Below are 27368 nucleotides of genomic sequence, written 5' to 3'. Positions count from 1 at the left end.
GTAAGACACAAGTTATTCCTATATGCTTGTCACTGTAGTTTAACTCAGACTTGGGAGAATAAGAATATGGATGAGAGAGCCATCAAAAAGCCTGCTCCTTCCTTGGCTGGTCTTGCTTAAATTGCTTACAATGATGGTAGTTAAAACTTGTCTAGAGTTATACCCAATATCAACGTCAGTTTATTAATGTAAACTGGTGATGTATTTAAGTCCCTTCTACAGCAGTTATTTCTATTTCAAGTATTTAAAATATCTACCTGGGTTGTCTCAGGAAAGCTATAGCCCGATAACCAATGTCCTTTCTATAAATGGCACCCTTGAAGTGTATGGCTGCTACTCCCTTGTTGGCTTCTTGCAGTGCTGTCATTAGATCCTCTTTAATAGCAGTTACTGTAAGGACTCTTCCTCCACTAGTCACCACTTTGCCATCCTTCAGGGCTGTGCCTGCATGGAACACCTCCAATCCTAGTTGCTTAGCCTTAGGAAGTCCTGTGATTGTTGTTTAAGAAAATAAATGCCGAAAAAGCAATTGATTAGAACATTCCCTATTACATTACAAACGAATAACTATTGAGCACTTATTGACTGTGTCTAGAAACCACAATCGAGCTCAGTGTGATCGTGCTGGGAAATAGGAATAAATTTGTAAAAACTACATTTTGAGGAGAGACAAGTCTGCTACTTGTATGCTCAGAGACACAGAAAGAGGTATTTAGCTGAAACATTTGCATACAACATCCAATTCCAGCTGGATTTTTATACTTCACTGACATAGAGACCACAAAACATACCAGCATCAACATCATGTAAGAATCAGTGATAGCCCAGAACTACTTTACTGTAACACATATTAAAGAAAAGCTACAGAACTTAATATAGTGTGGAGAACTGAAAATGCAATGGGTGCATTACCAATAAACTTTGATGTGTGAAAATTCAGTCGTCCATTGCTGACCCATAACCATAAGATCTACAGTTTCTACGAATCTGAGTTACACCGATTCACCTTCATCTGGCAAAAGAGAGAACGGAGAGACCAGGAGAGGAAGCAGAATTCTGCAGTTTCTCCTGCTATATTTACCTGTTATTTCCAAACCCTTGGGATATGTTCCTGGATACCCTTCACTAGCCATGACCACTGTCACAGCTGCACTGTCTTCAAACCAAACTGGCATGGAACTAGACAACTTTTTATTGATAACCGCTTGCATAACTTCATACAAATCAGTTTTCAACAGTGGAAGAATTACCTGCAAAAATACACATTAGCAAATTAAAGAAAACAATGTACATCGTTACATTTTCTTCACTGAGCTTTTAAAAATACTAATGCAACTGTAAAAATAACATTAAATAAGTATGTTCATACACTGTATTTTCACACAGATATACATACTGTGCCTAATCTATGTACCTTTAAAAATACTCTTCCTTGAAGACAATTTCTATGGGTAAAAGAACTGCTACATGTGGAGGGGAAAAGGTAGAGGCCAAAGAACCCTATTTGTTCTGAAGAATAAAAATGAAGGGTTTTGTTCCAGTTGTCAACAGGGATTCAGGAAAAGAAGTGTTCACTTCTTTAATAACATAAAGAAAAATCCAAATCCGTTCCAGAAAAGACAGGAAAGTGCTGAGTTTCGCTCAAGCTTACCCTTGTAAATCCCATATTTGAGTATAACCTGCTGAAATCTCTGGAATGGAACAATTTCATAACAGACCTTCTGTCTTGAATAACCAAACCAAACATTTTAAATCTCAGTACAATTAGCTAATTATTCATCTGAAAGTTAAGGATAATGGTAGATGGTAACTGACTTTTCTTCTCCCATAATGCCAAACTGTATCTACCTACAAAATAACTCACCTGACATTCTGGGTCACCAAATCTGCAGTTAAACTCAAGAACTTTAGGTCCATCTTTGGTAAGCATTAATCCAGCATAAAGCACACCTAGAATAAAAAATTGTATAAAAGACTATCTAAGCAACTGCATAGGTCATTTGTTTTGCATCTATGCATAATAGCCTTAAAAAGGATGCCACCTGTGCTCATTTAAAGGTAGGATGTTAACACTTGAGGAATAGTTGTGGTTACAATTTGCAGCTTATTTTCAAATATTTTCTTTTCTGTTCTTCCTTACTTGATGATTATCCACCATGAGTGAAATGACATCCATTGATTTCAGTGGACTCTAAATCAAGCCACTATACCAAACCCAGTTTCCAAATAAATCAAAGTTATCTTCCTTAACTTACAGTGTGAATTAGGCCTACAAAGAGGACAAAGTAAAAAAAAAAAGTCTTTCTCCTTATGATTAAAACCCCCAAACTTATGTACATACCAAAATAGGGGACACCTTCTTTCCTCATGCCATCAACAGTTTTCTGAAGAATAGTATCTCTTATTTTCTCCAGTAAATCTTTAGAAATCTAATAAAACAGGATTAGAAAACAGTGTTTGTAAAAAGGGAGTGCATGATTTTTCCCACTGTGATGGCTAGTGTTTTTAAGAGCCAAGCAGAACACTTGAATGGTCTCTTGCTCACTCCAAAATGTTTCATGCAAAGGAAAGCTAATAGTTTTTTCTCTCTCCACAGACAACATACCACAGCATTAAGACAACTATTTGCATTTCTTCAGACACTTTTCCATTCTTAGATCTACATGTGCAAGCAATCCCACTGGCTTCACTGGAACAAACCATTTGCACAGACATACTGAAATTTAGATAAGGCCTCCCAAAGACAAATCACAGTTGGAAAGTATAGTGATGAATGATCAAATTTTATTCAATAAACAAAATTAATAGCAGTATAGAGGAACAAACCCCTTATTTTTTTGAAATAAAAAAAGAAAAATCACTGGCTATGACATAGGTGAAGAGAAAGCAAAGTAAGTCCTTTTGCAAACAGAAGTTACTTCCCAAACAGAAACCAAACTACCTTAAGCTACAGCAAAAATTCCTCAGTAGCTTAGTTCAGCACAAGATAAAAATGTGGTTTTAAGCACTTGGTTCTAATGATCAGTATTTCATAACACTAAAAAAACCAAATCATAATACAAGGTTGCAGAAATAGCAACACTTCCACCTTCATAATTAAAAGCATTTCAGTAGAAATATCCTCCTCTTTAGAGAAAAAAAATTATCAAGTTATGGACTTTACTTGACTATGTTTGTTCTAGGCAACTCCTTCCATCCAGGAGAGTCCACTCTCTCCTGTTCATCATGGTGGAACTAAAAATTCACACATGCTTTCAATACTAGAGCTGTAGTACAGCTGTAGTGAAATGTCTCTTTATCAATACATTTTTACCTGAGGTGCTGGGGAATAAGCTCCCATCCCTCCAGTGTTAGGCCCTTCATCTCCATCCATTAATCGCTTGTGGTCCTGGGCCGGAGGCATGGGAGCAATTGTGACACCATCAGTGAAACATAAGCACTAGAGGAGAATAAAACAAGGAGAATAATTAAAATTCCAGTGTGTGATTAAAATCAAAGTGCAAAAAGTGCAAATATATTTGATGTTCAGTGTTGCAAAAGGATATTTAAGAGTATAAATTCTGTCTCTGTGATAAAACGAACTACAGTATTCTAAACATTTCCCTTTTCTCTCAGGAAGCAATGTCTCATTTTGTATGACCTTCCTACAGAAATTACCTTTAATAGAACATATGAAAAATTATACCATCAGTAGCTGTACTGAGAAGAAATACTCAAAAGGTTAGAAAAAAATTTAAATACTCCATGACGGAAGCTACTTCTTCCCTCCCCCTTCCTCCCCCTTGACCTGGAAGGAAGGCATTAGATTCCTTTCAAGATTTCCTTTTCCTTGTTGATAAAACTATTTACTTTGGAATTATTTATAAATTACTTATACAGCAGATGTTTTTATCCTCAACATCTTCATAATAACAAGCCTGCTGGCATCCCCTGCAACTGGATGATAATGTTCACTGTCTGGACTACTGCTAGCAGTACTCAAAAACATAATGCTAATTAAAAAACAAGCAAGGATTCCCCTACAAAACCCCAAAATGCCAAAATATTAATATGTTAAAAACTATGGTCATTTGTGGAAGGTGAATTATTTTGTCAGGCAAGGTAAGCAGTATGTTTTCTTCATTGCTGTCAGTCATCATAGAAAAAAACCCTGTAAACTGCATGTTTATATTATTGTGTTATATTACAGTAAGTCTGCTAGTATTTTAAGGATTAATTAAGAGCATTACATATTTTCCACCAGAGAATGAAGATCTGGATAACCCCTTAGTTCCTAAAAAGGTCAAGCCAACCAGGAATGAATAAGGATGACCAATATCTGCACATATAATTTCTAAATATCGGGCAGGAAACCAGACTATGCAAAGATTGGCAACAGTTGGAGATGATCGCTTACTTTATAAATACCACCACCTCCAAGATGAATGTTCACAACATCCAGCATAAGTCAATTTCAGCTCCAGGACTCGGGAACCTGAGCTGATACTTGGCTGTTCTACTTTGTGTGATGCAGGTGTCAAGTTGCTCTGCCACTTCAAAACCTAGGCTTTCATTCTCCTTTTCTCCTTCACACTCTGCTAATAAAATCAGATATACTTTTTTAAATGAAGGAGCTGAATCAACTTAAAATGAAGGAGATGTTCTCTCTACATCTCCAGAGTAAACCAACACTGTCAAAACATTCAACATCCTTTGGTTCCAGGTCCTTCACCCCCAGGTGCACTTTCACATTGCAGTATCTCTGGCAATGAAACTGGTTAAAGAGGATCCTGCCTGCACCTGTCTTGAGTTGATTGTTCCCTTGCTCCAAAGGAGTTTACTGCTCCCTCATGATGCAGTTCAACATATTCCCTTCATCAGCAAAGCTGATATAAGTAAGTCTCCATCCTCCCTTACTCCCAAGCATCCCTTGCCTTGCTGTGCACTTCACCATCCTGTTACTTGTACTGATTCAAATGGCACTAGGCTCTAAACCAGAACACAGAAAACATGCAAGGTGGTGGTGTTGATTTCTTTGAAAAAAGGTCTTTAGGTTGTAGCTTCATGAGCAGGTAACCAGTATAACTGAATCAAAGGCAAAAAGCAGTGAAGAGGTAGCAATGTGGAGGGGAAGGGACATCTTATACTGTCTTTGCTGTCAGAGAAATCACAACACGGAACTACGTGCTCAGTGACACTCAAAATTTTTAAGGTTTGATTTTTTTTTCCCCATGTGGCAACAGCTGATTACTGTTTGAGTTATTTTATTTAATTTGAATTATTTTAACAGACTGCAGGAAGTTTGGTTCTTAACACAGCTGTCTTTAATTAATACAATTTTATTTATAAACAGATAACTATTTTTAATTTAAGTAATAAATCCTACACATCCCTGCTGTAGGTACTTCCATAGTGTTTCCTAAATAGTTTAGAACAGGTATAGTCAAAGTGTTACAGTGAGATGCACACTTACAGAAACTTCTTCTCCTTCAAGAAGTTCTTCAACAACAACAGTTTCCCCAGCTGTGCCAAAAGTCTTATCCTACAGTAAAAACAAAACCTCTTTATTCTGTTTCAGTTATTTTAAACTATTCAAAATGCAACAAGAAAAAGTATTTTTAACACAGGAAGAAAAATGCAGCACAGTTTTGAGACTATTAATCCATTCTCCACCCTGGGTATGTCAGCAATAGTAAAATCTTTGCTCCTCTTTTCTGTTTATTCTTAAATAAATCCAGATTTTATGCTTAAATATTTTTAAATTGCAAATTATATTTATGACTTACTGAGCAATTCCTCATGCTCTATCTTCTGAAGTTTGCACCCATGATACTGAGACTAATAACAATGACTGTCGAGTCTATAATCTGAACTTTTACTTTACAAGAAAGTACAATTCTATAGACTACATTGGAAGCAGGCAATATTGTCATATTCCAATGCAACGTTTGAACACTGACTGCATATTTAGGCAATTAAGAACAACCAACCCACACCGACGAGATAATTTTGCATGTCTACAAGACTCTCTAACATATGGGTTTTTTGTTCCAAGACGCTGGGCCACATGTTAAGACATATATTTGTCCAATAACCATACACAGACATACACACACAACAAAATGTGAGTGCAGACCCTATATTCTGACTCTTGAAATACAAGTGTGTCAGATAACATCTCCTATGATCAACATAGCTCCACTGAATTGTAGATGCTGTGCTGCTGGCACCAGCTGAAGACCTGACCTTTATGTGTCGTATTTTCCAGCTCTATGTTCTTAACTGTTCAGATGACATTGCTTCATTTTGCTTCTCTTCAGATTTTGATGGTCCTAATATATTTTTTTAATATCCTACCTAAATGTATACTTAACTTGAAATAATTCCACTGGCATTTTACTACACATTTAAGTGCTGTGTGACTGGAGTCCTAAAGCTGATGTTGCTTGTCAAGATCCAGCTCAATCACAGTGTTAATATTACAGCACTGTAGTACCTGTTTGATTGCAGCAGCCTCAAGTGGTAAAAAAGGAAAAAAAAAGGGAAAACCATATGGAAATAAATGTGGGTTTTCATTAAGAATGTTTTTATTTCAGCCTACAGGAACTTTGCCTAAGAAGAGTACCCTGCCTTAAGCGATAAATATGACAGAGCTTCATAGCTGTCCAAATAATGGTAAAAGAATTGACGTCTTTTAGCCAAGTTCCTATTACATAGAAATAAAGAATATCTTTGAGACTCTAAGACAGTTAACTTATTTTGTGTAAGAACTCCTCCAGTTAGTGCATGACATTTCTACTCACCTGCATGATTTCAGTAACAGCTTTGCAGGCTTCTTCCTTGTTTGAAGCCACAATTACTCCTTTGCCAGCTGCCAGGCCACTAGCTTTTACAACTAAAGCAGGGAAGTTTGCACTTCAAAGACAGAGAAGAGAGATTCAACAGTAAACACTCTGTAGGCATTTTGAACATTTCAATAGTTGAAAGATCAAAATACTTATCAGTTTTCATAGCAACCATTTTACCTTATTGAATAACATACAAATAAAAACCAGGCTTCTCTTGTTATTCTATGCTTGTGAAGCATTTCTGCTTCCTGGTTTTTTCCCCATCACTGAATTTCATTACTGTTCTGAAAGGTTGCTTTCCTTTTAATAATTTATTGTTGTATCATTTTTGGGTCACCTGGATTGTATTCTCATGAGTAGATAGATCCATCATTTGCCAAGTAAGTCTCCAATGCAGAATTTATATTCGTTGAGAAAAGGAACAAGGGCGGCAGAACATATGACTATCAGATTGCAAGCTGTGTTTCCACAGCAGGCATTTTGAAAAAAAAAAAAAAGCTTGTCCTATATCCTCCTGTAAACTGAACACTGGAATTTATTTTCATTTTAGAACAATAAATAAGAACCATTTAATTATCAGACTTATTGCAGTGTGATAATGTCATGTTAGATTATCCTTTAAAACCTTTACAGATGTTCTATCACAGCCAAAAGTATTGATACAGAAGTAACCATTTGATTGTTTGTTTTGGATACCTAGCACACTGCACATTGCTGTAAAAAAAATTTCTAAAAGGATAAGAATTTTACCTGTTAATAAAACTACATGCTGCTTTAGGATCACTAAAAGATTTCCATCTCGCAGTTGGGATCTCATGACGATCCAAAAAGGCTTTGGTAAAGCTCTTACTGGACTCCAGCTGAGCTGCCTTTGCTGTTGGACCAAAACACCTTACTCCAGCTGCTGTCAAGTCATCAACAATTCCTAAAAATGACAACATGAAAAAATTTTATAAATCACCAGATGATTTACAGGAGTCAGGTAGTCCACGACTACAGATGCACTGATTTGTTGGAACAAGTATGTCAGGAATGGTAAGCCATACAAATCTACCAAGTGCCTGTTCTACCAGATGGGCCTTAGATGCATTCTTAACTGTAATCAGGAGCAGCTAACCCTGCAATATCTGGGGCTAAGAATATATGCGGCATTTGGTAAGAGATGACAATCCCTCCTTGTTTTATTCTAGCTTTTAGCTAAAAAGTTGACATTAGTCTTTTGGGAAGATGACAATTGTTGATCATGTAAAAGATTAAAACAGAAAAATTATCAGCATGTTTATAAATATTTTTTTTTACCAAGTCTCAAATTACTATTGTTTCAAAAAATAAAAATTCCATAGGAAAATCAAAAGCCTAGTTAAGGTTCCTTTATGGAAACACTTTGATACCTCTTTTACTAATCCCAAGCACTTAAAAAGAAAACGAACATCTAAGGATATTTTAACTGTTATATTGCTCACACAATACCCTTCAGAAATTAATTTTCGTCACAGCACAACCCTGAATTTCAGGGAAACTGCCAAGGAGGATCTGTTTCCATTCCTGTTGAAGACATTCAGATACTGTTGAGTGGTGCACAGAAGATGGGGACTAAAATTTACTTTTCTTCCTAAATTATGAAGGCTATGATTTTTAGCTTGCTTTCTCTTACCAGCAGCAAGAGGAACCTCTGGACCAACCACAACCAGCCTGATCTCCTGATCTCTGCAGAACTGGGCAAGTGCACCATGATTGCTGACTGAAACAGCTGTTGAAGATACAAAAGGGCAATAAGACTGCATTCATTACTGTTGCTTAGCACTTATTTATCACATAACACTGAAGAAGCATTTTCACCAGTCTCACATTTTTGAATGGCAGGTCACTGTGAATCTGGAAGAGTGAGGCATACACTAATACATAGACTTACATGCAAGGCTTAGACCAAAATACACCACCAAACCCCGAGGCAAAGGCTGTGGTTCCACATGTATTGTCAACCCACCTTGCTCTTGAAGGTGAGAAAAAAATTTTGTGGTTCTCCAACACTGCCATAGAGTACACTGGTCTCATCTCTAGGAACATCCTATTTGCCAGCACAAGAAGCATTGCAAAAGATCCACATGAAAAATAACTCACAAGCAAAAACCACATTTTTCAGCCAGTCTCTTCCCTGAGTAGGGTCACCATGAAGCTTTACACCTGTTCATGCCAGCATGGTGCAGGGGACAGGAACAAGTGGCTGGTGGTAGGATTGCAACTGGTTTCTTTTCTTTTTTCCTTCTTTCTGTAGTGCCAGCTAAAAATTGCTGCACTAAACTGATCCCACTGAAACAAAGGGGAATCTGAACATTTTTTCTTACATTAGGCTGAACTTAATAAGGACAGGTGCTGTAATTATGGGTGAGGATATTTGGTCTTAGTTTTTTACAACCATTATCTTTCCATAAACAAACATTTAATATGAAGACACGTGGAATGCCAAAAACTGTGTAAACAAAAGAAAAAGCTTGCATGAAAGACAATAATGTCAAGTCTCATGATAAAAAAAATTACGCAACACAGTGCAATTCCACTGCTTTTATCAAGAGTAAATAAAGCCAAGGTCTATAGAGGATGGGAGCATGAACCCAGAGAGAGCCCAAAAAGCAGTGAGCGCAGTCCGGCGTGGATTGGCTGCCCCTGCAGGGAGGAGACTAACGCATCAGGGCATGAAGCTGGCAAAGGGAGCACAGTACAGCACAACACACCCTCTGCGCAGCTGGACTACTTGAAGTTTTGTCCGTAATCTCCTGTTAGTGACCGTACCGTGACAGGAGCTGATGGTCTCTTCCAGCTGGTTTACAGGGAAGTGAGGAGAGAGAAAGGAGAGGCAGTGATACAGCAGCTTCTGCTGGACAAACAGACACAATTCTGTGTTGGTGCCCTCTGAGCTCCTGTCATCCTATATGAATCAATTGCCTGCTTTCACAAGAGAAGCTGCTATTTCTGCCTAAGAGATGGCATAAAAGCAACTATCTGAAACCCACGTTTTGGTTACAGATTTACCCTGTTTGGGTGGAGTGGGGGAAAAAAACAGACTAAACATGAATAAAAATTACCTCCTTGATACCTATTTAATGGTTCAATTATTTTGTTCCACCAACATTTGTAAGTAAGGAGTAGCAAAGGCCTTTGACTTCCATGTGCAATTTATGCCAATTGACTTCTGGCTCACAAGACAGCAAAACCAAAAGCGTAACACCCTTGGCTTTGAAGTACTGATTAACATAAAGGTCAATATTGTCTTTCAGTCCCGTGGGGCTGTTGTGAAAGCAGCTGGAGAACAGCAGATCCTGACTAAAGAGAGTGGGAGGTCTGGTGGGCAACTGAAAAGGGACGATCCCTGTTCCCTGCAAGCTTAATCCATGCAAAGGGGTGCAGGGAAAGGAAAGAGCCCATAAAGTGATTGTGCTTTTCATCCCAAATTGTCTTGCCGCAGGTCTGATCTACTAGTGATATGAACAGTGATTATGGCACGAGATTTACATGTGGAAACGTCCTAGTAACAAACGGAAAGGAATAAATCACATTGTTAATATGTAATTTTAACTTTCCCCCCAAACATCATTTTCCTCAGGATGTAGACTGAAAGGGGACATTCTTGTAGCTGTGTTTCATTTCTCAAAATGACAGCTAAACATTCCTTTCACACTAGCCAGAAGGACCTTGGACCAAGGTTTTCAAAGCTAGAGCTTAAAGTTAAGAGTATAAGTTACACTGAGAGCTAAAATATGATGGAAGGAGGTGTCAGGATGCTAAAGTCCATTCCCAGACACGTATATGACTATCTCTGGATTCAGCAAGCCATTCTGTATGTTTCTGGCATCAAAATTGCCCTGCTAATTAAATATAAATTGAATATAAAACTATATTTAATCACTCAACCTAAATCTGTCTTTATTGTCAGAAACAATTACTGACTCAAATTAACCATGAAAACTTCTTTTGACTTAGATACAGGCAAGGTTTGAAGGATTTAAGGTTATTTATAATTTTAAGCTCACCTTTTTATGTTTCAGAAATCATCTGAGAACCAGAGTTGCAATGCTAATTAAAGGCAATCTCATGAACCATGAAGGGAGAATGAACTTGCAGAGCCAAATCTTAATTATACCAAAAAAACAGGAACAATGGTAGCAGTTTCACAGACGTCTTTGTCCAGGCTCACACAATAGGGCTTACATGCTTCTGTAAAGCTGTTTTCCATTTTCTCCCGAGTTAAAATCTAGACCCCAGTGGTAGGACTAAAGTGCCTGAGCAGGTAAGACAAATCGTTTCCTTAAAATCCAAAGAAGTCAAACTCTTCACAAATTCTAGATTCTTCCTCCCCTGAGGATTTCTCTCCCAAAGTACGTGTAAGCGCATAGTCTAGGAAAAAAAAATTATAGTACACATGGTAGATTTCATGGACCTGGCTCAAGTATTATTATGCACGTGCTCAAATATTTTCCACTGTTGAGGGTGAAGTATTTTTTATGGAGTAACAAGGTGAGAGAAAAGCACAGCAGTTTTTAAAAGATGCTGCTTGTAAAAAAATACTGAAATTAACATTCTGCAGGCCATACAGACTGGCACTGACTCCATTTAGCACAAGGGTAAAGATTTTTGTTTGACTTCCTGGGATGAGAAGGAAAGGTATGACTTTCCTGTCAGGCTCTTCCTTGCGCCCTCTGCTCAGAGGCCAAATAGAACAAAAAACTACTTAAAATACTGTGACTAGTCAAAGAAATTAAGGACAAAGTTATTTAAACAGCCTGTAATTCAGCATTCCAATGGAATTAAATACGATAATTACCTGCTGTATAAGAATCTGACAGGATTCATGTTTCCACATGAGATAGCAACAAAAAAAGATTTTACTCACATAGAAATATATATGCAGAAAATTGATGTATATAATTCACGTTCACATGCTTACGATGTTAACTTTAATTCCGTATGTTATCACATGTTTTAAAGTGGAAACGTAAGCCAGTTGTTTAAAGTACATAATTCAGGATCTGTTATGTAAAGGACACAAGACAGGAGTCTCTGAGTAATTACCCCTGGTTTTGTACTGACTCACTGTGTGCCTCCAGGCAAGCACCTTAGACCAGTATTTTTTAAATGCAGCGCGTAATTTTGGATGCTCAATTTGAAATACCTTAAGCTTGATTTCTCAAAACTAATAGCTATGAATAGTTTCAATTACAGCCAAGCAGAGCTTAACATATTAAGCTAGAAGCTCAGAACAGGCAGTCAGTATGAAGAGAGAAACATTTGAAAAGAACCTTAACTTCTTAAGGTCACTACGACAAAGGAATGAATGTTTTTCTATGGTTGAACATTTCAGGTGAGAAAGTATTCTATCAAAGGTTGTAGGGATCACAGGGCTTCCATGCGCTTCTGAGAATATAATAGTGAATTTAGTACTTTAGGTGCTGGCATTTGCTTCAGGGACTTTTCAGCTGTTCACCAACCAGTTGTTGAACTGTAGCGCCTACCAAGAGAAACCACCACCCCTTCCCTGCTAGGTGCTGGGAGGTGGAAACCACAGCAGCTATCCCTGAGCTGTATTCCCAGAGGAACGTGCATTAGGCAGATGGAGTTTTGGCTGCATCCTCCACCCCCAAACCTAAAGAATTAGGTATCACAACTGAGATCATATAAAATGAGTGGTAGTTGTGCAAGGCTTCGCTCAGACATTTTTTTCTTTTTAACTGCATCTATATGATCTATTTCACATGTCCAAAACCTTAAAAAACAGTAATAATAATAATCTTTTCACATTAACAGCTGTGATTTCAGATCGATGACTAGAACAACTTACTGGCTGAGTTACCAAATTTAAAAATGGTATTTTTTTTTGTTTTACCTGAATTTGAAATTTTTCCATTGTCAGCTGTTCCTGCATTTCCTGGGGCAACATACACATGCTTTACATGTGGGGACTGAGCCAACTTCCAGGCCAGCGCATGCTCTCTCCCTCCACTGCCAATCACAAGCACCTGATCAGCCATTAGTCTGCATAAAACCAGAACACAAGCAAAACAGCCAGAATTAGCCGCGTGAGGTTAGGAAAGCGAGAGCTTCACAGACCACAGTTTTAAGTGCTGGGTGCAAGGCAACTCACAACAGAGATGAATTGTCACTTTGTTTCAGGCAACAATATTTTTCTAAGGGTTTTGTTGGTTTAAAAAAATGTACCTGAAAATGGGTAACTGACTTAATCAGATGTGATATAAACTAAATGTCAAAAACTGAACCGCTCCAGAACACAGAAGTAACCTGCAGGGCAGTCCATCCTGGTTTTCCTTTAGTCAGACTGGCAACTGCTCCAAGTTATACAGAAGTCTGCAATACATGAAAAACCCTTACAAGTGACCAGGCTGTGATTTGTAGCCTATAGAAATTCCTGGAGAATCCAAGTCTGCAAAGGGCAAAGCCCTTCTGATCAACTAACCGTATGAACACAGTATTACAGTGTTAAGAGCTGAATGGGACCACTCAAGAGTTTTTAGAGGTATTATCTGAAAGAGCTCTAAGTACTTCATGAAAAGGCAAGGCTAAGAGCAATGAGACAGGGAAATCAACTTCCAGCTCCGTCCTTCCTTAGGAGAGAACAACCATGAGGCAAACAACAGGGAATACCAGGTGTCATTAATAAAGGAGCTCGCTCTGAGAAGGTCCTGCAGGACATCCACTCCTCTTTCCCATTCCACTGAGTTTTAGAAAAAACACACTAACAGTCTCTTGGCCTGCGGAAAGTAGGTGTATGAACAAAGGCTGCAATTTCATTACAATTTTAAACTTCCAGCAATTTTAAAGGTCCAAAACCTTTTCAGCAGTTTGGAAACAAAATGGTCACAAAAACTACATGAATTGTTTCGCCCTCCGCATGTCATTATCTGTGTGTGTGTACATAACTTACACATATTGGAGTGATGTCAATATTTATTACAATTTTTTCTTTGAGCAGCTTTGAAAGTTAGCCTTTGCTTTATAAGACATACTTACTTCTATGCATATTCTCTACATATTTACTGATGTACGTCACCTCAGAATTGCTATCCCGACAATGATACCACACAGCCAGCAAGGGAATAGAAGAGTTCACTTACACTGAAAAAACCCGCTGGAACTCAGAAAATAGTAAATAAAGAAATAAAGTAAGTACATAATTTATAAAATAAATACATATATCTTTATCTGGAGTTCATTGAAAAGCAAAGGCTAGCCTCCTAAGCTATTCAAAGAGTAAGCTGTTAAGAGTCACATTAGTCCAACATATATAAATTACACACACAAACAATGCCACTGCACTGGTTAAAGTGAGAGTTTTATTCACAGAAGTCAAACAGTCCCTGAAGAAGCTATTCAGCGGAGCAGAAAGCGAGCAGCCACAAATTGGCAGGTGGTCCTAAGCCCAAGTGCACCATGCACTACTTGCAAAAAAGAATCTAAAAGCTTCAAATCTTAACATATGCAAAATAACAATCTAAACCTATAAAAAATGGCTTAAGCATTTTAAGTCATGAGAATAAACAAAACCAGTTTTGTGCTGAAAATGAATTTATTCAAAGGGCTTTGCATGGCCAGCAAAGAGGTCAGATGTGTCCCTCTGCTATACGAATCACCTCCCATTCATCGGGATGAGGAATGCAGCCCAGATAAGAGTTTTGGTCAAAAAGAACAACGAGTCTCCCTGTTGTAATCCCAGCACACGTAATACGCAACCCTTGGTCACTCCCTGTGCCTCTTCCATTAAGCAGCTGGTCATTGAACCTGCGCTTGCCAATGTGTACAGTGCCTCCCAAGGTGAGCTGAGAGAAAAAAACCCAACATAGGATGCAGCTTGAATACACGCAGGTGACAGCTTCATTTCCAAGAGCAGCGAAAAGTCAGATCTCCTTTGTGGTCCCCTCCTCTATGGGAGGACAAGAGAGGATGACTAGCACAAAGCACATCTTAAACAAAAGAAAAGAAAAGGAAAAAAAAAACCCTAACATTTCTAAGGGAAAAGCAAAAAGGCATGGTATAAAGCAGATTTTCAGCCAACTGATAAGGCAGGGGCATGTGCCTCTCCCTCAGGTCAGCTGCTACAGCTCGACTTGAATAAAGCTGCTCTGATAGTTCTGACCCTGGAGAAACCTGTCCTTCCTGAGGACCTGGACTATGCAGGAAACAGCTTCTGCTCTGAGGACCCTATGCGATGCGTACCGTGAACCTGATTTTTAAATCCAAGCCCTCTGTAATAAACTTTAAACAGGAAGAGCCCACACTTGTTTTAGAAGCTATTCATATGCCATTTGCTAAGACATTTTAATCCATTAATGAAGGAATGATTTGTTCAGAGAGTGATACTCTTAGGCAAAACATCCAGTCAGAATAAAGACAAAATAAACATGAATAGAAGGATAAAATACAAAAAATTAACACTGAGTTGTTCACTATGAACTAAACACACTGGAGTTAAAATTTAATTGTAGTTTCAGGCTGGGGGAGACCTATAGCTTTCTAATCAACACTGACAAATATACATGTTGCAAAGTTGTGGAGATGTTTTAATTACAAAACTCTAGGATTACTTACAATAAAAAAAAAACCACGTTGGGGTGAAAATTATCAGTTATGGTATACACATTTGGGACACCAAGTTATGCTAAACCTCTTTTATATTACAATTCAAGCAAAAAGAAAAGATAAAACAATAAGGGACTGGCTACAACAAAGGGATGAATTAGACAAAGACAGTGATATAGGACAAAAGAATGCAATATAAAAGAATAAACATTTATCATGTAGCAGGCAGCTATCCCATACATTGAAGTTAAACCAAACAAGCATGTTTTCAGTGCTGTCCGGAGACAGTCATCATTAAATACTGATTTTTAAGGCCAATTTTATCAATAATAAGTTGAGCTATACACATTACATAATTTTCTTACAAGTACCTCAGAACTGAGTGCAGAGATTTAAACCCAAACAGAGAACATACTTACTCTATCCTACGTGCTGCCAATCTGAGGAAAGTAGTACTCAAGAGTTCAGATGTGCAAAGAGAAAGGAGATAAGCAGACTCTGGTTAAAATGTAGTACCCCTGTCCCAATATTACCGCCCCATTGACGACACTGTGCAGCTAGCCAATGAACGGGAAAGTCCAGCCATTCCAGCTGGGAAGAGGGGACAGAAACTTGCATGCAAATGGTCTCGGAGTGAGGATCAAAAACTTTGCAGAGCAGAAGCAGCACATCCTGTTGTTTCTAAACTTGTAAAATAAATTCTGTCCCATCCCAGGTATTTTTTGCAGTCAAAAACTACTTACTAATCAGATTGTAAGATCTCTTTTTATCTAAAAATCTCTTTTTATCTCAAAATGAGGTTATGCATAGTGCTATGCATATCAACAGTATGAAAGAATAAGGTGCATGATGCACCTTCATGCTCCATTAAGCCTACTGCTTAAAAATAGTAGGGCAGGCTTTAAGATCCAGTGACACTGTTGCCAGCTAAAGTAACTCACCATGCTGGCAACTCAAAGAATCACTCACTTTTTTTCCCTGAAGTAACATATTCTAATACTACTGTCAGCTGAAAAAAATTAATAATATACAGCAAAAAGTTTTATATCGGAGCAAGTAAATAGAACAAGCCATGTATCATATGTTCAAATAAAATTTAACCATTCTATAACAAAATGTGAGTAAAAAATACGTTTCAGCCATTTGTTTTGAAACTCAGTGTTATTTGTGCATCCCACAAGTGGTATCCTAGCAACTTTTATTTAGGGATGTAGCTTGAGAACTTCTGGTGGCAATCCCAGTTCAGGAGGCTCAAATCTAGTAGTGGCAGCCTTTCTTTTTCACACTGTCATAGAAAGATGTTGTTTAGGCCCTCTGCTGCCCAGCAAAATCTTGCATTAAAAATAAAAATTCCAAGAGGCGACATTTCTTTTTATTTTGTGACTAATCCAGGAGTCAAAAATTTGTTCTCAAAAGACCAAAAGCCATTCACAAGCTAGATATTTCTTCTGTAAGGATTATCACACACTCAGGTTATTTGGAAGCAATATGTGAAATCCTTAAAGATTCCAAAGCACGGTATGTAATTACCTTCAGCAACCATTGTCTGCTATTGTAAAGAAGGAAGATATGTTTGGTTAAAAGATGTTTTAAAATAAAGACAAATGGCATTTCAGGCAAGGGTCTATTACTAGGTCCTTATATGAAGTAAGAACAGGAAAGCAAAAACAAGCTAATCACTCTGTGTATCCAAGAGGAGAGGACACAAGGATTGAGTGAAGACAAGTTGACCTCCAGAGCCTGTCCCTGAGGTTGCCAGTAGTAAGTCAGCAGGGACGAGCATCAGCCTAGAGACCTTTATCCTCCACAAAAGGTAGGGCTCACCAAGAATCTGGGCAACTCTTCCACTAGGTCACGGCCTGTGGAGCAGAGGAAATAAAGTGAGGAAGGCAAAACCAACAGTATCTGATAGCTTTCCCCATCCTGATTCCTCCACAAGGCATGGTGAGATTTCAAATACAGGTAGAAGTGAGATGAGGCTACTAACTCAGCTGCTGCCCCTTCCCTATTAAGAGGGAAGGGACAGCAGCTATTGACTCTTTCTCGACCTGATCCTGTGCACAGACTTGTTAAACTCAGCTCCTTGGTTGCATTTATGAAGGTAACTCTATAAGAAAATCCTTAAGCAATTTCCTCCCAAGTTTCAGTTTCGTATCATACGTGTGTGGTGCAAGTTACCTAAGTATTTTATCTCAACTAGGTGGAGTCTCGTATTAAGCCATTGCTTTATTACATCACCCCTAACTAAAGCAGTAAAAAGGTGCAATTAAAATAAGATCTATGCAATACAGCACAAACAGTAAAGGGTATGACTGGTAGCAGCTCACTGCTTCAGACAGTGTCTTTTTTTTTTTTTAATTAAGCTCCAGTGCTGTTGGTTTTCTCTGTGCTCCATGATTGAGACCTGGGTGGACTGTGTTTTGCTTTGGTGAGCCAAATCTTGAAAATCTGTGTGAAAAAGGTGCCACAAAACAAAGTAGTTTTAAAAGATACTTTTTTGTGTCTTAGTTTCATCAAAATCTGAGCTGAGAGTGGAGTGACAATGGTAACACATAGGTATATTTAAAATGTTGCACTGTGCAGCTTCCGAAGTGTTTCAGCCCTTCACGAAAAGGTTTACTGCTCAAGAAGGTTTACACTCTGCTGCAAAAATTTACACATGCATTAATGCTGGACCCATTCATATACCTTGTTGTCATTGAAAGGGGATGTCGTGAATCCAGACACACTCTCCCTTTCCTTGTACTGGCTCTGGTGCTGACTTGAGCATAGTCAATTCACTGAGATTTCATAAAACTAATCTGAGGAAAAAAACACCCAAACCAATCCAAAACAGATTTCTGTAAGCTGAACTGGCTTGGAGCGCAATCAGCCAAGGTCTAAGAGACTCTAACAGTGAATGGATGGGACAACAGAACTGAGCAGAATAATTTGAGGGCAAGACCTGCCTTTCAGGCGGCAACAATCTATTGTATCACTGCACATGTAACATCTAACCTTAGCTGCAGCCTATTTAAAAGCTGAAATACCTTAGCTTCCCAACACAGGGATTCAGGAAACCTGATGCAGGCATTCAAGTTTCTTTAGACAAAAGATATGGTCCTTGCCCAGAGCACCTTAACTCCTACCTTTCCTAGAGCTTAGGCTACAAAATGGCCCAGCAGTGACAGCACTTACCCCAAACACAAAGAACTCAAGCCCAGCGTCACCGAGAAGGTTCAAACCCACACCCCCCAGTCCCTGGAGAAGAGCTCTTATCACTTGGCTTGGTACTAAAGGAGAACGTTCACTTTTTCTCTAGAAGTTAGGCAGGAGGAGAAGAAAAAGAAATAAAGACTCACAGGGCACAGGAAAAACACAAAACTGGGAAGGCTGTGCAATTCGGCTGCCACCCCATTGAGTGTAGTGTTAGTTTCTAGCCCTAGCAGTCAGGACCATGTATGCGGTTTTTTTCATAGACCTGTAATGGGATAAAAAATTGAAAGAACGGATTGGAAAAGAAGCCAAACCGTAGAACTTCCTCCTCCCAACTCTAACAGCTAGGCTGTTGCCTACCCCCTCCCAGGAACCTGCCGTCCTTTACTTGGCTTTCAAACTCGCCAGCAGCCAGGTTACGTGGTCCCAAACCCCCTCAGGCTGAACCCAGCAATTCTGCTTTCTGAATTCATGCTCTCATCAGCGGGCCAAGCCATGTCTTAAGAGTCCGCTGCAAGTTACGAGTGCACACAGCTACACTTGAGGTGAGCCCCAAGCTGGCCTTCCTGGTGAACCTCTGCCAACTGCTGGACCCTGTTCAAGCTTGGAGATGAACTGGAGGCTGAAACGCACAAGCTGCAGGTTCACCGACTGCTGTTTCACAATTGGCTCACGCTGCCCTTTGCCAGTGCAGCTTCCCATTGGTCCCACCAACTTCTCCACCTCCAGTCTCTCCTTCCCTCTCTCCTCCTGTGTGTGCCAAGGGTTGTGCAGTCACTTGGATCAGGAAGACAGTAATGCTGGAAAGCTAACACTACAAGAGTAACCAACCCAGTAAAGTGAAAATATAAATATATATGCACATATAAAGGAAATACTTTTCTGCCAGCTTAGTGAGCTAAACTAACTCACTCAGGGATGAAGTGATCGCCACAGAGAGTACAAGGGAAGCAGCAGAAGCAGGCAGGCAGAGAGGGTGAAAAGAGCTTGGTTATGCTGCAGCAAACTGCTCATCACACCAGCTGTCCTGTGCACTGCACCCTCAGATCATCTTGACTGATCGAGAGACCATAACGCAATCGGTGGCAAACACTGCTGCACAATTTACCTTCTCACCCAACTGCTCATTCCTACCTCTTGCTCCAGCCTGTTTATGGTCACAGGGTGAGTTTGATCAGAGAATCAAATGAGGGCTGGGGAGGGGAAGAGATCCGTGTCTCTCTCCATGTTTTTTTCCTGTGTGGATCAGTTTCCAGAGGGAATTCACCATGCCAATTGTGCAGCGGCTCTGCTGGTGCAACGGAAGGTACAAAACCAAACAGCCATGGCACCTAAACCGGCAAAATGGCCAAATGCAATGACAGAAGTGCAAGCTTAGGCTAGGGCAGCATTAGGCTCATCCTGAAGGAAAACAATGTGGCCTTAGAGAACCTTTAATTTCCTCAGGTTTCAATACCATGAACAGTTGCTTAAGGAGTTTGGAGGCCTCCAGAATCAGGTAGCAATTACGATTTTCAGTTATAGCTTTGAGTTTAAATAAGCTTCTTTTGCTCATGTGTTTTATTTAGGACTAATTCCTGGCTCTTACCTGGCTATATAGAGTGGTGTATCAGATTGCTTTATAAAACAAAATAAAACAAGAAAATCATTATTATCTGTGTGTGCACCCCTGCAGAAATCCAAGCATCACAGTGAAGGCCTGAATCAGAGCTGAGAATAAAACATACATCTTTCATAGCCTGAATTGAGGCTCTGCAAGAGCAACTTGCCTCCTGGTGTGATCCTCCAAATGACTGGATTGTGCGTTTCCTAGGCAAAACATTACCTCAATTTTGGCTGCTAAAAATAAATAGGATCATAAAGTTTTACAACCACCCTCAAAGTACTATATTTTGACACTTCAAAACTCTGTGTAGGAAGCTGGAAGTGCTCAGTGTCTTTCACCATTGATGTCTCAGAAGCTCCTAGGTGAGAACAAGAATGAAGGGGGGAGGGGGAGGAATGCTTTTTTGGTATTATTATTTCGGTTATACACACCCCATAGCAAAATAAGTATCAGCTCTGCTCATTGATTTCAATGTCTACTGGATAGATGAAAAAAAAAAAGAGGGCCAGTGTTAAAGCTGGTAAGCCCCAACTTCGCAAACAGCAGGGCAAGAATCGAAGTGAGTCAAAGTCCAGAACAAAAGAGGTTAGAAGTTTAATATTTACTTCAAAGCAAATATTTCACCACTTTTTTCAAAGCCAAACAGAGCAAAGGAAAAAAAACTCGTAGAAATAAAAGCCATGTGCGTTTTAAAGTACTTTAAAGTGCAGTCCATCTAAAACCGCTGCATATCAAGCTCCTCAGAAATCAGTCTGGGCAGGAGGCGCAGTTACAACATATAAATGAACATGACAGCCGCTACCAAACAGATCTCCACACGCCCCTTCATCGCCATAGGTGCGGGACAGAGCAGGACCCGGGCTAAACCAAAGCCGCCCGGGTTTTCAGGCGAGGCCTGCTTTCCGCGGCGCTCTGGCTGCAGCAGGGGCCGGCAGGAAGGCGCCGCGCCGGGCCGGGCCGGGCCGAGCCGCCCCGCCCCGCCATTTTACCGCGCGGCTCGGCGGGGAGCACATGGCCCCGCCGCCGCCTCGCCCCTCCCGCGCCGCCGCCAAACCCGGCCGCGGGAGGCTGGTTACGGGCAGCGACACCGACACCGCGCGTCCCGCGGAGAGAACCCTTCTCCAGAGCGAAAGAAAAACTTACTTTCCTTCAGGGGGATTTTAAGGAGCGGAAGGCATCCTCCGCCGTGCCGCCGCCGCGAACTACAGTACCCAGGGAGCCCCGCGACATGGCGGGTCGGGGCTGGGGCCGGGAAGCGGGGCGGGCGGGAAGGAGGGAGGAAGGGAGGAAGGAAGGAAGGAAGGGTAATCAATGTCTCGGCTTGGAGACCCGCTAATTGGCTTTTGCACGCCAGTTCTTCAGGTCTAGAAATATCTTCCGCTGGGGGCGGCTGCCGGCTGGGGAGCGTGCTGAGCCGGGCCGGGAGGGTGCTAGAGCCGGCCGAAAACCCTTATCTATATGTAGGTTATTGTTTTTACTTTATCTAGGAAGTAAGAGTATTGCTCCAGAGGGTAAAGGTGATGGTTTATGAAGTTGGCTGGGTAGGACTGTGTAAAGATTGAATTTGTTTCTATGTCCTCTCAGGGGGAATGCTCCTACGTATCTTTAAGTACCAACTCCTTAGTTTGTATCACACTGAACTTTCTACTTTATGAAACCAAAGAGTATTGGGTAATATTTAGTCCAATTTAGCATTACAATTGTGCAACAATACTGTTAATAAGACCAGATTTGATCCATAGTTTTGGCCCCCCCCCCCCCCCCAGCTATAATGTGGAAACCTCACAGTTCTTTGTAAATTAGCTTATGGAATATAGATTTAATAAATACTGGTTCCATATTTGAGCACTGCTTTGACTCTTGCTTTAAAAGGGAACAGTCACATGAATAAATGCTCTAAGTACTGATGATTGCTGCAGAACTGCTACTAGCAAAGTCACATAATACTATGTTTACAAATTGAACACTAAATGTATCGGCAACAATCGCTGGTCTTGACAAGATGAAAGTAAACTATTTCATTGAATTAATCTGAAAACTACCGAACACCTAACTGAATGAAGGTGTTTAACTAAAGGCTTGTGGTTTTTTACAGCAGAGATGCGAAGGGAGAGCAGGAATAGTTATTCTCCTGTGGGGCTGTGGATCCTCATTTCTATGTATAGTAGTTTTTGTAGTTATTGCTTTGCCCGTGTTAATTTTTAGGGAACGAGAGTGAAATACGCAGCAGGCACCGAAATCCTTCCCTGGCTTTTTTTGTACATTTCTTCATGATTTTCCTTACATAGATGGAGACCTACACTGGTAGCGATATCAGTGTAGTTAAGCTACTTTGAATGAATTAACTGCAGTTGAAAAGGGTCCCCTTCCTGAGGGCGGGCAGGTTTGTGGTGCGACTTCCCCTTTGCCCGCATCAGAGGTCTGGTCCCTAACTGGAACAGCTTTTCTGCCTGAAGCCCCTAACACAGGCTAAGTTATGCCAGTCAAAGCTGCTGTTCTCTTGAGTACAGCTGGGGTTTTTTTTGGAAGGGGTGAGTTACCATCATATATTGTGCTAAAAGCCTTTGCAGCTTTGTTGTTGCGGCAAGGCGCCTACTAGCAACCTTATGCCTATGTAGAGTATCATTGCATGTTTATGGGTGAAAGCATGCCTGGTCTAGACAAGGCCATTTGCATCAGGGGAGTCTAAATATGTCTGAAATTGTTCAAGTGAAACATTTTCAGTCTTTAGCTCACTGAATGCCAGAAATTACACACAGTATTCTACTGTAAGATCTAAAATACATCAATGTTGGTGTGGCATGAAAGGTACAGGTTATTTGTGAAAGGGCCTCTTAAGTGTAACTGCTTTCTATTTTAAATGTAATAAATCGGCTGTGACATAAAAGGAAGCAAATCGATCCGAGTATCAGATCCATTATTTTTCCAAAGTTAATATTAAGGCAGACTGCCTCTTGGCAATACGCAGTAAAGAACAATGCTGCTTTTAAAGGGTCTTGCAAGTGATTATTGGACCACATTGGATTTGAGGCTGACATTGCAAATAAAGACCCCAGCAGCAATTAAACGGTTATAGACCTAGCTTCTGAGGCAATTTAAATTTATTTCAGGCCAACTAACCCCTCTAAGTCACTACCTCATGACACCAGAATAAACTGTATGGGGGAAGCATCTTCCAGCTGTAGTAGGATCACTCGGTTTTACAGGACCGAGGATGACAAAGTCGCACGTGTACACATATGTACTCGAGAAGCGGTTTTGGGGCAGCACGAAGGGGGCCCCCAGGGTGGCTGTACTCGGGAGAAACTGATTTCCCAGCAAAACACCCACGGAGAAGCCGCGGCTCTGCAGGTGGGCTGAGGCCGGCGGCGGCTTTCGCTCAGGTGTCGCTTATTTGTTGGCGGCGGCGGCGGCGTTTTCCTTCTCCTCCTTTGTTCCTTTAATTTTTCTCCCATCTCGCGGGGCGCCCGCCCGCCCGCCCGGCCCCGCAGACAGCCCCCGGAGCACATGTGCGTGTCACAGCCGGGCCGCCCGCTCTCACGGCGGAGGGGGAGGGCGCCTTTCGCATGGAGCCGCTGCTCGGTAAGTGAGGGCAGCGCAGCGCCGGGCCCTGTGATGCAGCACTCGTGTGCGGGCAGGCCCCCTTGCTAGGCGCTGCCTGCGCTCGGCACACGGGGCGGCGGAGGCGCGGGGCTTGGCCCCGCTCCATGGAGACCAATGGCATCGCTCCCACCCACCCCCACCGGCCCCGAGCCCGCCGGCACGCACAGCCGCACGCTTCAGCCCACCATGGCCCCGCCGCCGCCGCCGCTCCGGCCCTCGGCGAGGTGAGTGCCGGCCGCCGGGCTTCTCCGCGGAGGCCCTGATGGCTCCGGGCCCTGCTGGCCGCCGGAGGCGGCCGCGATCGCGGTGGGGGGAGGTGGGTGTGCGTGGGGGGGGGACGGGGACAGAGCCGCGGGGACCGGCGGTCACCGGCCACCATGGTGCCCTCCACCGACTCTCCCCTTCTTTTCCTCCCCGGTCTCCCGGGGGCTTAGGCGCAGCTTTTCGGAGTACGGGGCGCGAGAGGGGCCGAGAACGGCGGGGGGGACGGGGGACGTCGGTGGGGGGGCAGAACGGCAGTTAACGGTTTCATCTGGGGGGGGGGCAGGGCGGCCCGCCGGGGTTTTGCCGGTCGCGGGGGAGGGAGGGGGAGGGGGGCCGCGGGGGGGGGGGGGGGCGGCCGCCGGGAGGCGCGCGGCCGCCTGCTCGTGGGCGCGCGGCCGGTGGGGTGGGGGTGAGTGCAACAACATGGCGGCGCGGCGCGCTCCTGCGGGGGGAGGGGGAACGCCGAACTTCTCCGAGACACGAGACACCCCCCCACCCCCCCCTCCCCCGGAAGCCAGACGGGGCTGGCGCTCTATGGCTTTTGCTCAGCGCTAGAGCGGCCGTCCGGAGGCCCGGGTTGCGCGCTGCCCCCCCCCGCTACGTCATCCGTTAGAAGGCAGCCAATCGCGAGAGGACGTATACCGAGGACGTCAGCGAGTGCCCTAGGCCTCCAGTTGCGGCGGTGCCTTGTGGGATATTGGAGGCCTCGCGTCTCGGCAGGAAGGAAAGCGGGGGGGGGGAGGCGGTGCGGTAGGGCTGTCATGGCGACTAATATCGAGCAGATCTTTCGGTCCTTTGTGGTTAGCAAATTCCGGGAGATCCAGGAAGAACAGCAGCAGCAGCACGGCGGGTAACGAGCCTGTTCGGGGCGGCGGGGGAGGCGACGCAGCCGCGTCCGCGCTGGCGCCGGGGCCTAGCGCGGGGCGAGGAGGGGTGTGTTGGAGGAAGGGAAGTGCGCGGTCCGTCCCCCCCCCCGCCCCCGGGACTGAGGGAGACGGGCCGGGGCCTAGGGCTCTTGCGGGTCGTTTCGGCGTCAACATGGCGGGGCCCGGGGGCTCGCGCCCTTCCGAGCGCCTTGAGCGAAAACACGGCGGGGGGGCGGGGGGGGGGAAGGGGCGGGCGTACGCGTTGTCTCCTGGCGAACGCGCACCCGTTTTCACTCACGGGTTTTGGGTGCTGGTCTCCGGTGTCGGGGCGAGCGTCTGTACGATTTGTCTTACTGATCTTACCACGTTTCAGCTCGCCTAGTTTTTCCCAGCCTTGTCTCGCAAAGCAAGCAAAATCTACTGGAGAAGAGTGAGAGATGGGTGCTTATTTTGTGAGGGGAGCCTGTGCAAGTTCTTACATAAAGCTCGGGGACTGTGGCATATTCGAGAACATGATTTCCTCCCTTGTGCCTAATACTCGGTTGTCACAACGTGTTCTGTTGTGAATAAATGAAAGTAAATCAAAAGGTAGATGTTCCACTAAAGGCATCGCTTCTTCAGGAGGCTAAAATACTGTTTTGAAGGGTTGAGTATAATAAATGCTTATGAATTAAAAAAAAAAAAAAAGTCAAAAAAGGCTCAAAATTGCTGTATTATGTTGATATTTTTTTTGGTTAGTGGAAAGGTAGAAGGCCAGCCCAATGGTGACACAATCCCAGCTGAGCAAGCCAACCCTTCAGATGACACAGTTGCTGGTGCTGGGAGTCGTCAGAATGATCAGATAGTGCAGAAAATAGAGGAAGTGCTCTCTGGAGCCCTTGATACAGAGCTGCAGTGCAAATCAGGTAAATGAAAACACATTTGGCAAATATGTTTTTGTTTAAGAAGGTTGTCATAGTGCTTAAAATTGAATCAATTTTACAGAGATGAAAAAGTACTTTTTAGTACTGCTCCTTTGAGCTTCATCTGACAAGTTGTATGTTTATTGTAATGTTTGTTAAGTATTTTTTTTTGTCTACTGTGATTTACAACCATAGATGGACAGAGAAGTACATAATTTAAAAACTGAAGCTGGGTTATTATATGAAAGCATTACTTAGTGTGCGAAAAAATTTTTTTTTTTTCTCTCCATCACAATAATGCTAAAATGTTTAAATAATATCCATATATGTAATTGTGCTTTGTTTTGTATATACCTACTTCAGGGTCTCAATGAGCAGTTCTTACTAACAAAGCTGGTACTGATGGATAGAAGCATTGTTTGTTGTGTTGTTTTGGATTGGTTTCAAGTATTATTTCTAAAAATAATTTATTAGAATTCAGAACTGTATGATTAACTGTTCTGTCAGAGTAAGATGCTTTGTTGTTTTAAAATGAATAATGCACTTATCTTCAAAATGTAGATACTCAGATTGCAATCTTCCAAAGGTTAAGAAATTTTTATGTAGCAATCTCATAACTTCAATAATTTACTGGATTTATTATGCCAAAAAGTTACATATGAGTATCCCTTCTCATGGGACTAGTCCTTTCTGTAAAATTTCTGAATTGGGAGGGTTATTGAGATGAAGGGTCTAGTTATTGCATTTCTAATTTTTTGGAGTTGAAACATAGGTGACTGCTATGTGCTTGGTAAGTATAGTTCCAGGGTGATTTTTTTTTTTTTTTTTTTTTTTAAGAGGCAGTGTAGAAAATTGTTTATTTCAGAGACTCTGTTTGCAAGGTTTTGGAACTGCTTTTTTTTTCTTTTATGCACAGTGGCTTGTTTACCTTGAGCATTTTCAGTAGTCTTTCACTTATGCTGTACAGGCAGCACTTTAGGCTGGCGTCTGGTTTTTTTTTTGTTGTTGTTGTTATATTTTTGTTCTTCTGTCATGGAAGAATGAGGCAAGCTAACATGGTAATAAATGAGACATATTAACCTGGAAGTTAATAAACTTAACCTATGGTAAACGTTCACACTGTTCATAACTGAAAAGAAGTTAGTGTTGCTGTTGAACAACAGAGATTGTCTGAAAAGGCTGTGTAGAAAAGGTCATTTAACTCTGCTTTGTTGTTCTTTTTCATTGCATTTACAACAATGTTGGTGGAAGCGCTAGTTCATTAAGCTGTTTATTCCGTAAAAATGTGTGTGCTTAGAACTACCTGAGATACTTGTTTATGGAATCTCAAGTCATGTTCATATAATAGTATGGCAATTGCCAACAGTTTTTGAATGATTTTGCATTGTTCACTTGAAACAGTATGCTTTGTAATCACAGCCAGATTATAACTGGAGAATCCATATTGCTGCACTGGCCAGTATAAAAACAATCATTGAATATAACATGCAAACAGATTTGAATATATATCTCATCTTTA

The 27368-nt window shown here is 41.7% G+C and overlaps 2 protein-coding genes across 5 annotated transcripts in view; one reads left to right on the top strand and one right to left on the bottom strand.

The window, feature by feature from the left end:
* The window catches only part of GART (phosphoribosylglycinamide formyltransferase, phosphoribosylglycinamide synthetase, phosphoribosylaminoimidazole synthetase), a 34942-nt gene extending 18757 nt beyond the window's left edge, over positions 1-16185 (bottom strand). The window contains exons 1-11 of the mRNA XM_009918793.2: positions 15833-16185; positions 12706-12854; positions 8482-8577; positions 7578-7752; positions 6783-6894; positions 5453-5521; positions 3314-3439; positions 2342-2429; positions 1865-1950; positions 1082-1250; positions 258-489 (exon numbers count right to left, since the gene is read on the bottom strand). Coding sequence (XP_009917095.2) covers positions 258-489; positions 1082-1250; positions 1865-1950; positions 2342-2429; positions 3314-3439; positions 5453-5521; positions 6783-6894; positions 7578-7752; positions 8482-8577; positions 12706-12850 — 1298 coding nt within the window. The 5' untranslated portion in view covers positions 12851-12854; positions 15833-16185. The remainder of the gene's footprint in view (positions 1-257; positions 490-1081; positions 1251-1864; positions 1951-2341; positions 2430-3313; positions 3440-5452; positions 5522-6782; positions 6895-7577; positions 7753-8481; positions 8578-12705; positions 12855-15832) is intronic.
* Positions 16186-23722: 7537 nt separating this feature from the next.
* SON (SON DNA and RNA binding protein) overlaps positions 23723-27368 on the top strand; it is a 41500-nt gene continuing 37854 nt past the window's right edge. The window contains exons 1-2 of one of the 4 annotated variants that reach the window (XR_011325030.1): positions 23723-24041; positions 25686-25852. Coding sequence is in view for 2 of the 4 variants with exons in the window: in XM_069785182.1 (XP_069641283.1) it covers positions 23932-24041; positions 25686-25852 (277 nt within the window). In the remaining 2 variants the exon portion in view is untranslated. Of the gene's footprint in view, positions 24042-24752; positions 24932-25685; positions 25853-27368 lie in introns of those variants that run through there. The other 3 variants (XM_069785182.1, XM_069785183.1, XM_069785185.1) reach the window with 3 other exon arrangements.

This window comes from Haliaeetus albicilla, chromosome 6 (assembly GCF_947461875.1).
Source record: "Haliaeetus albicilla chromosome 6, bHalAlb1.1, whole genome shotgun sequence".
Classification (NCBI taxonomy): Eukaryota; Metazoa; Chordata; class Aves; order Accipitriformes; family Accipitridae; genus Haliaeetus; species Haliaeetus albicilla.
The sequence above is the reverse complement of the archived record's forward strand: the minus strand, read 5'-3'. Positions and strand labels throughout refer to the sequence as shown.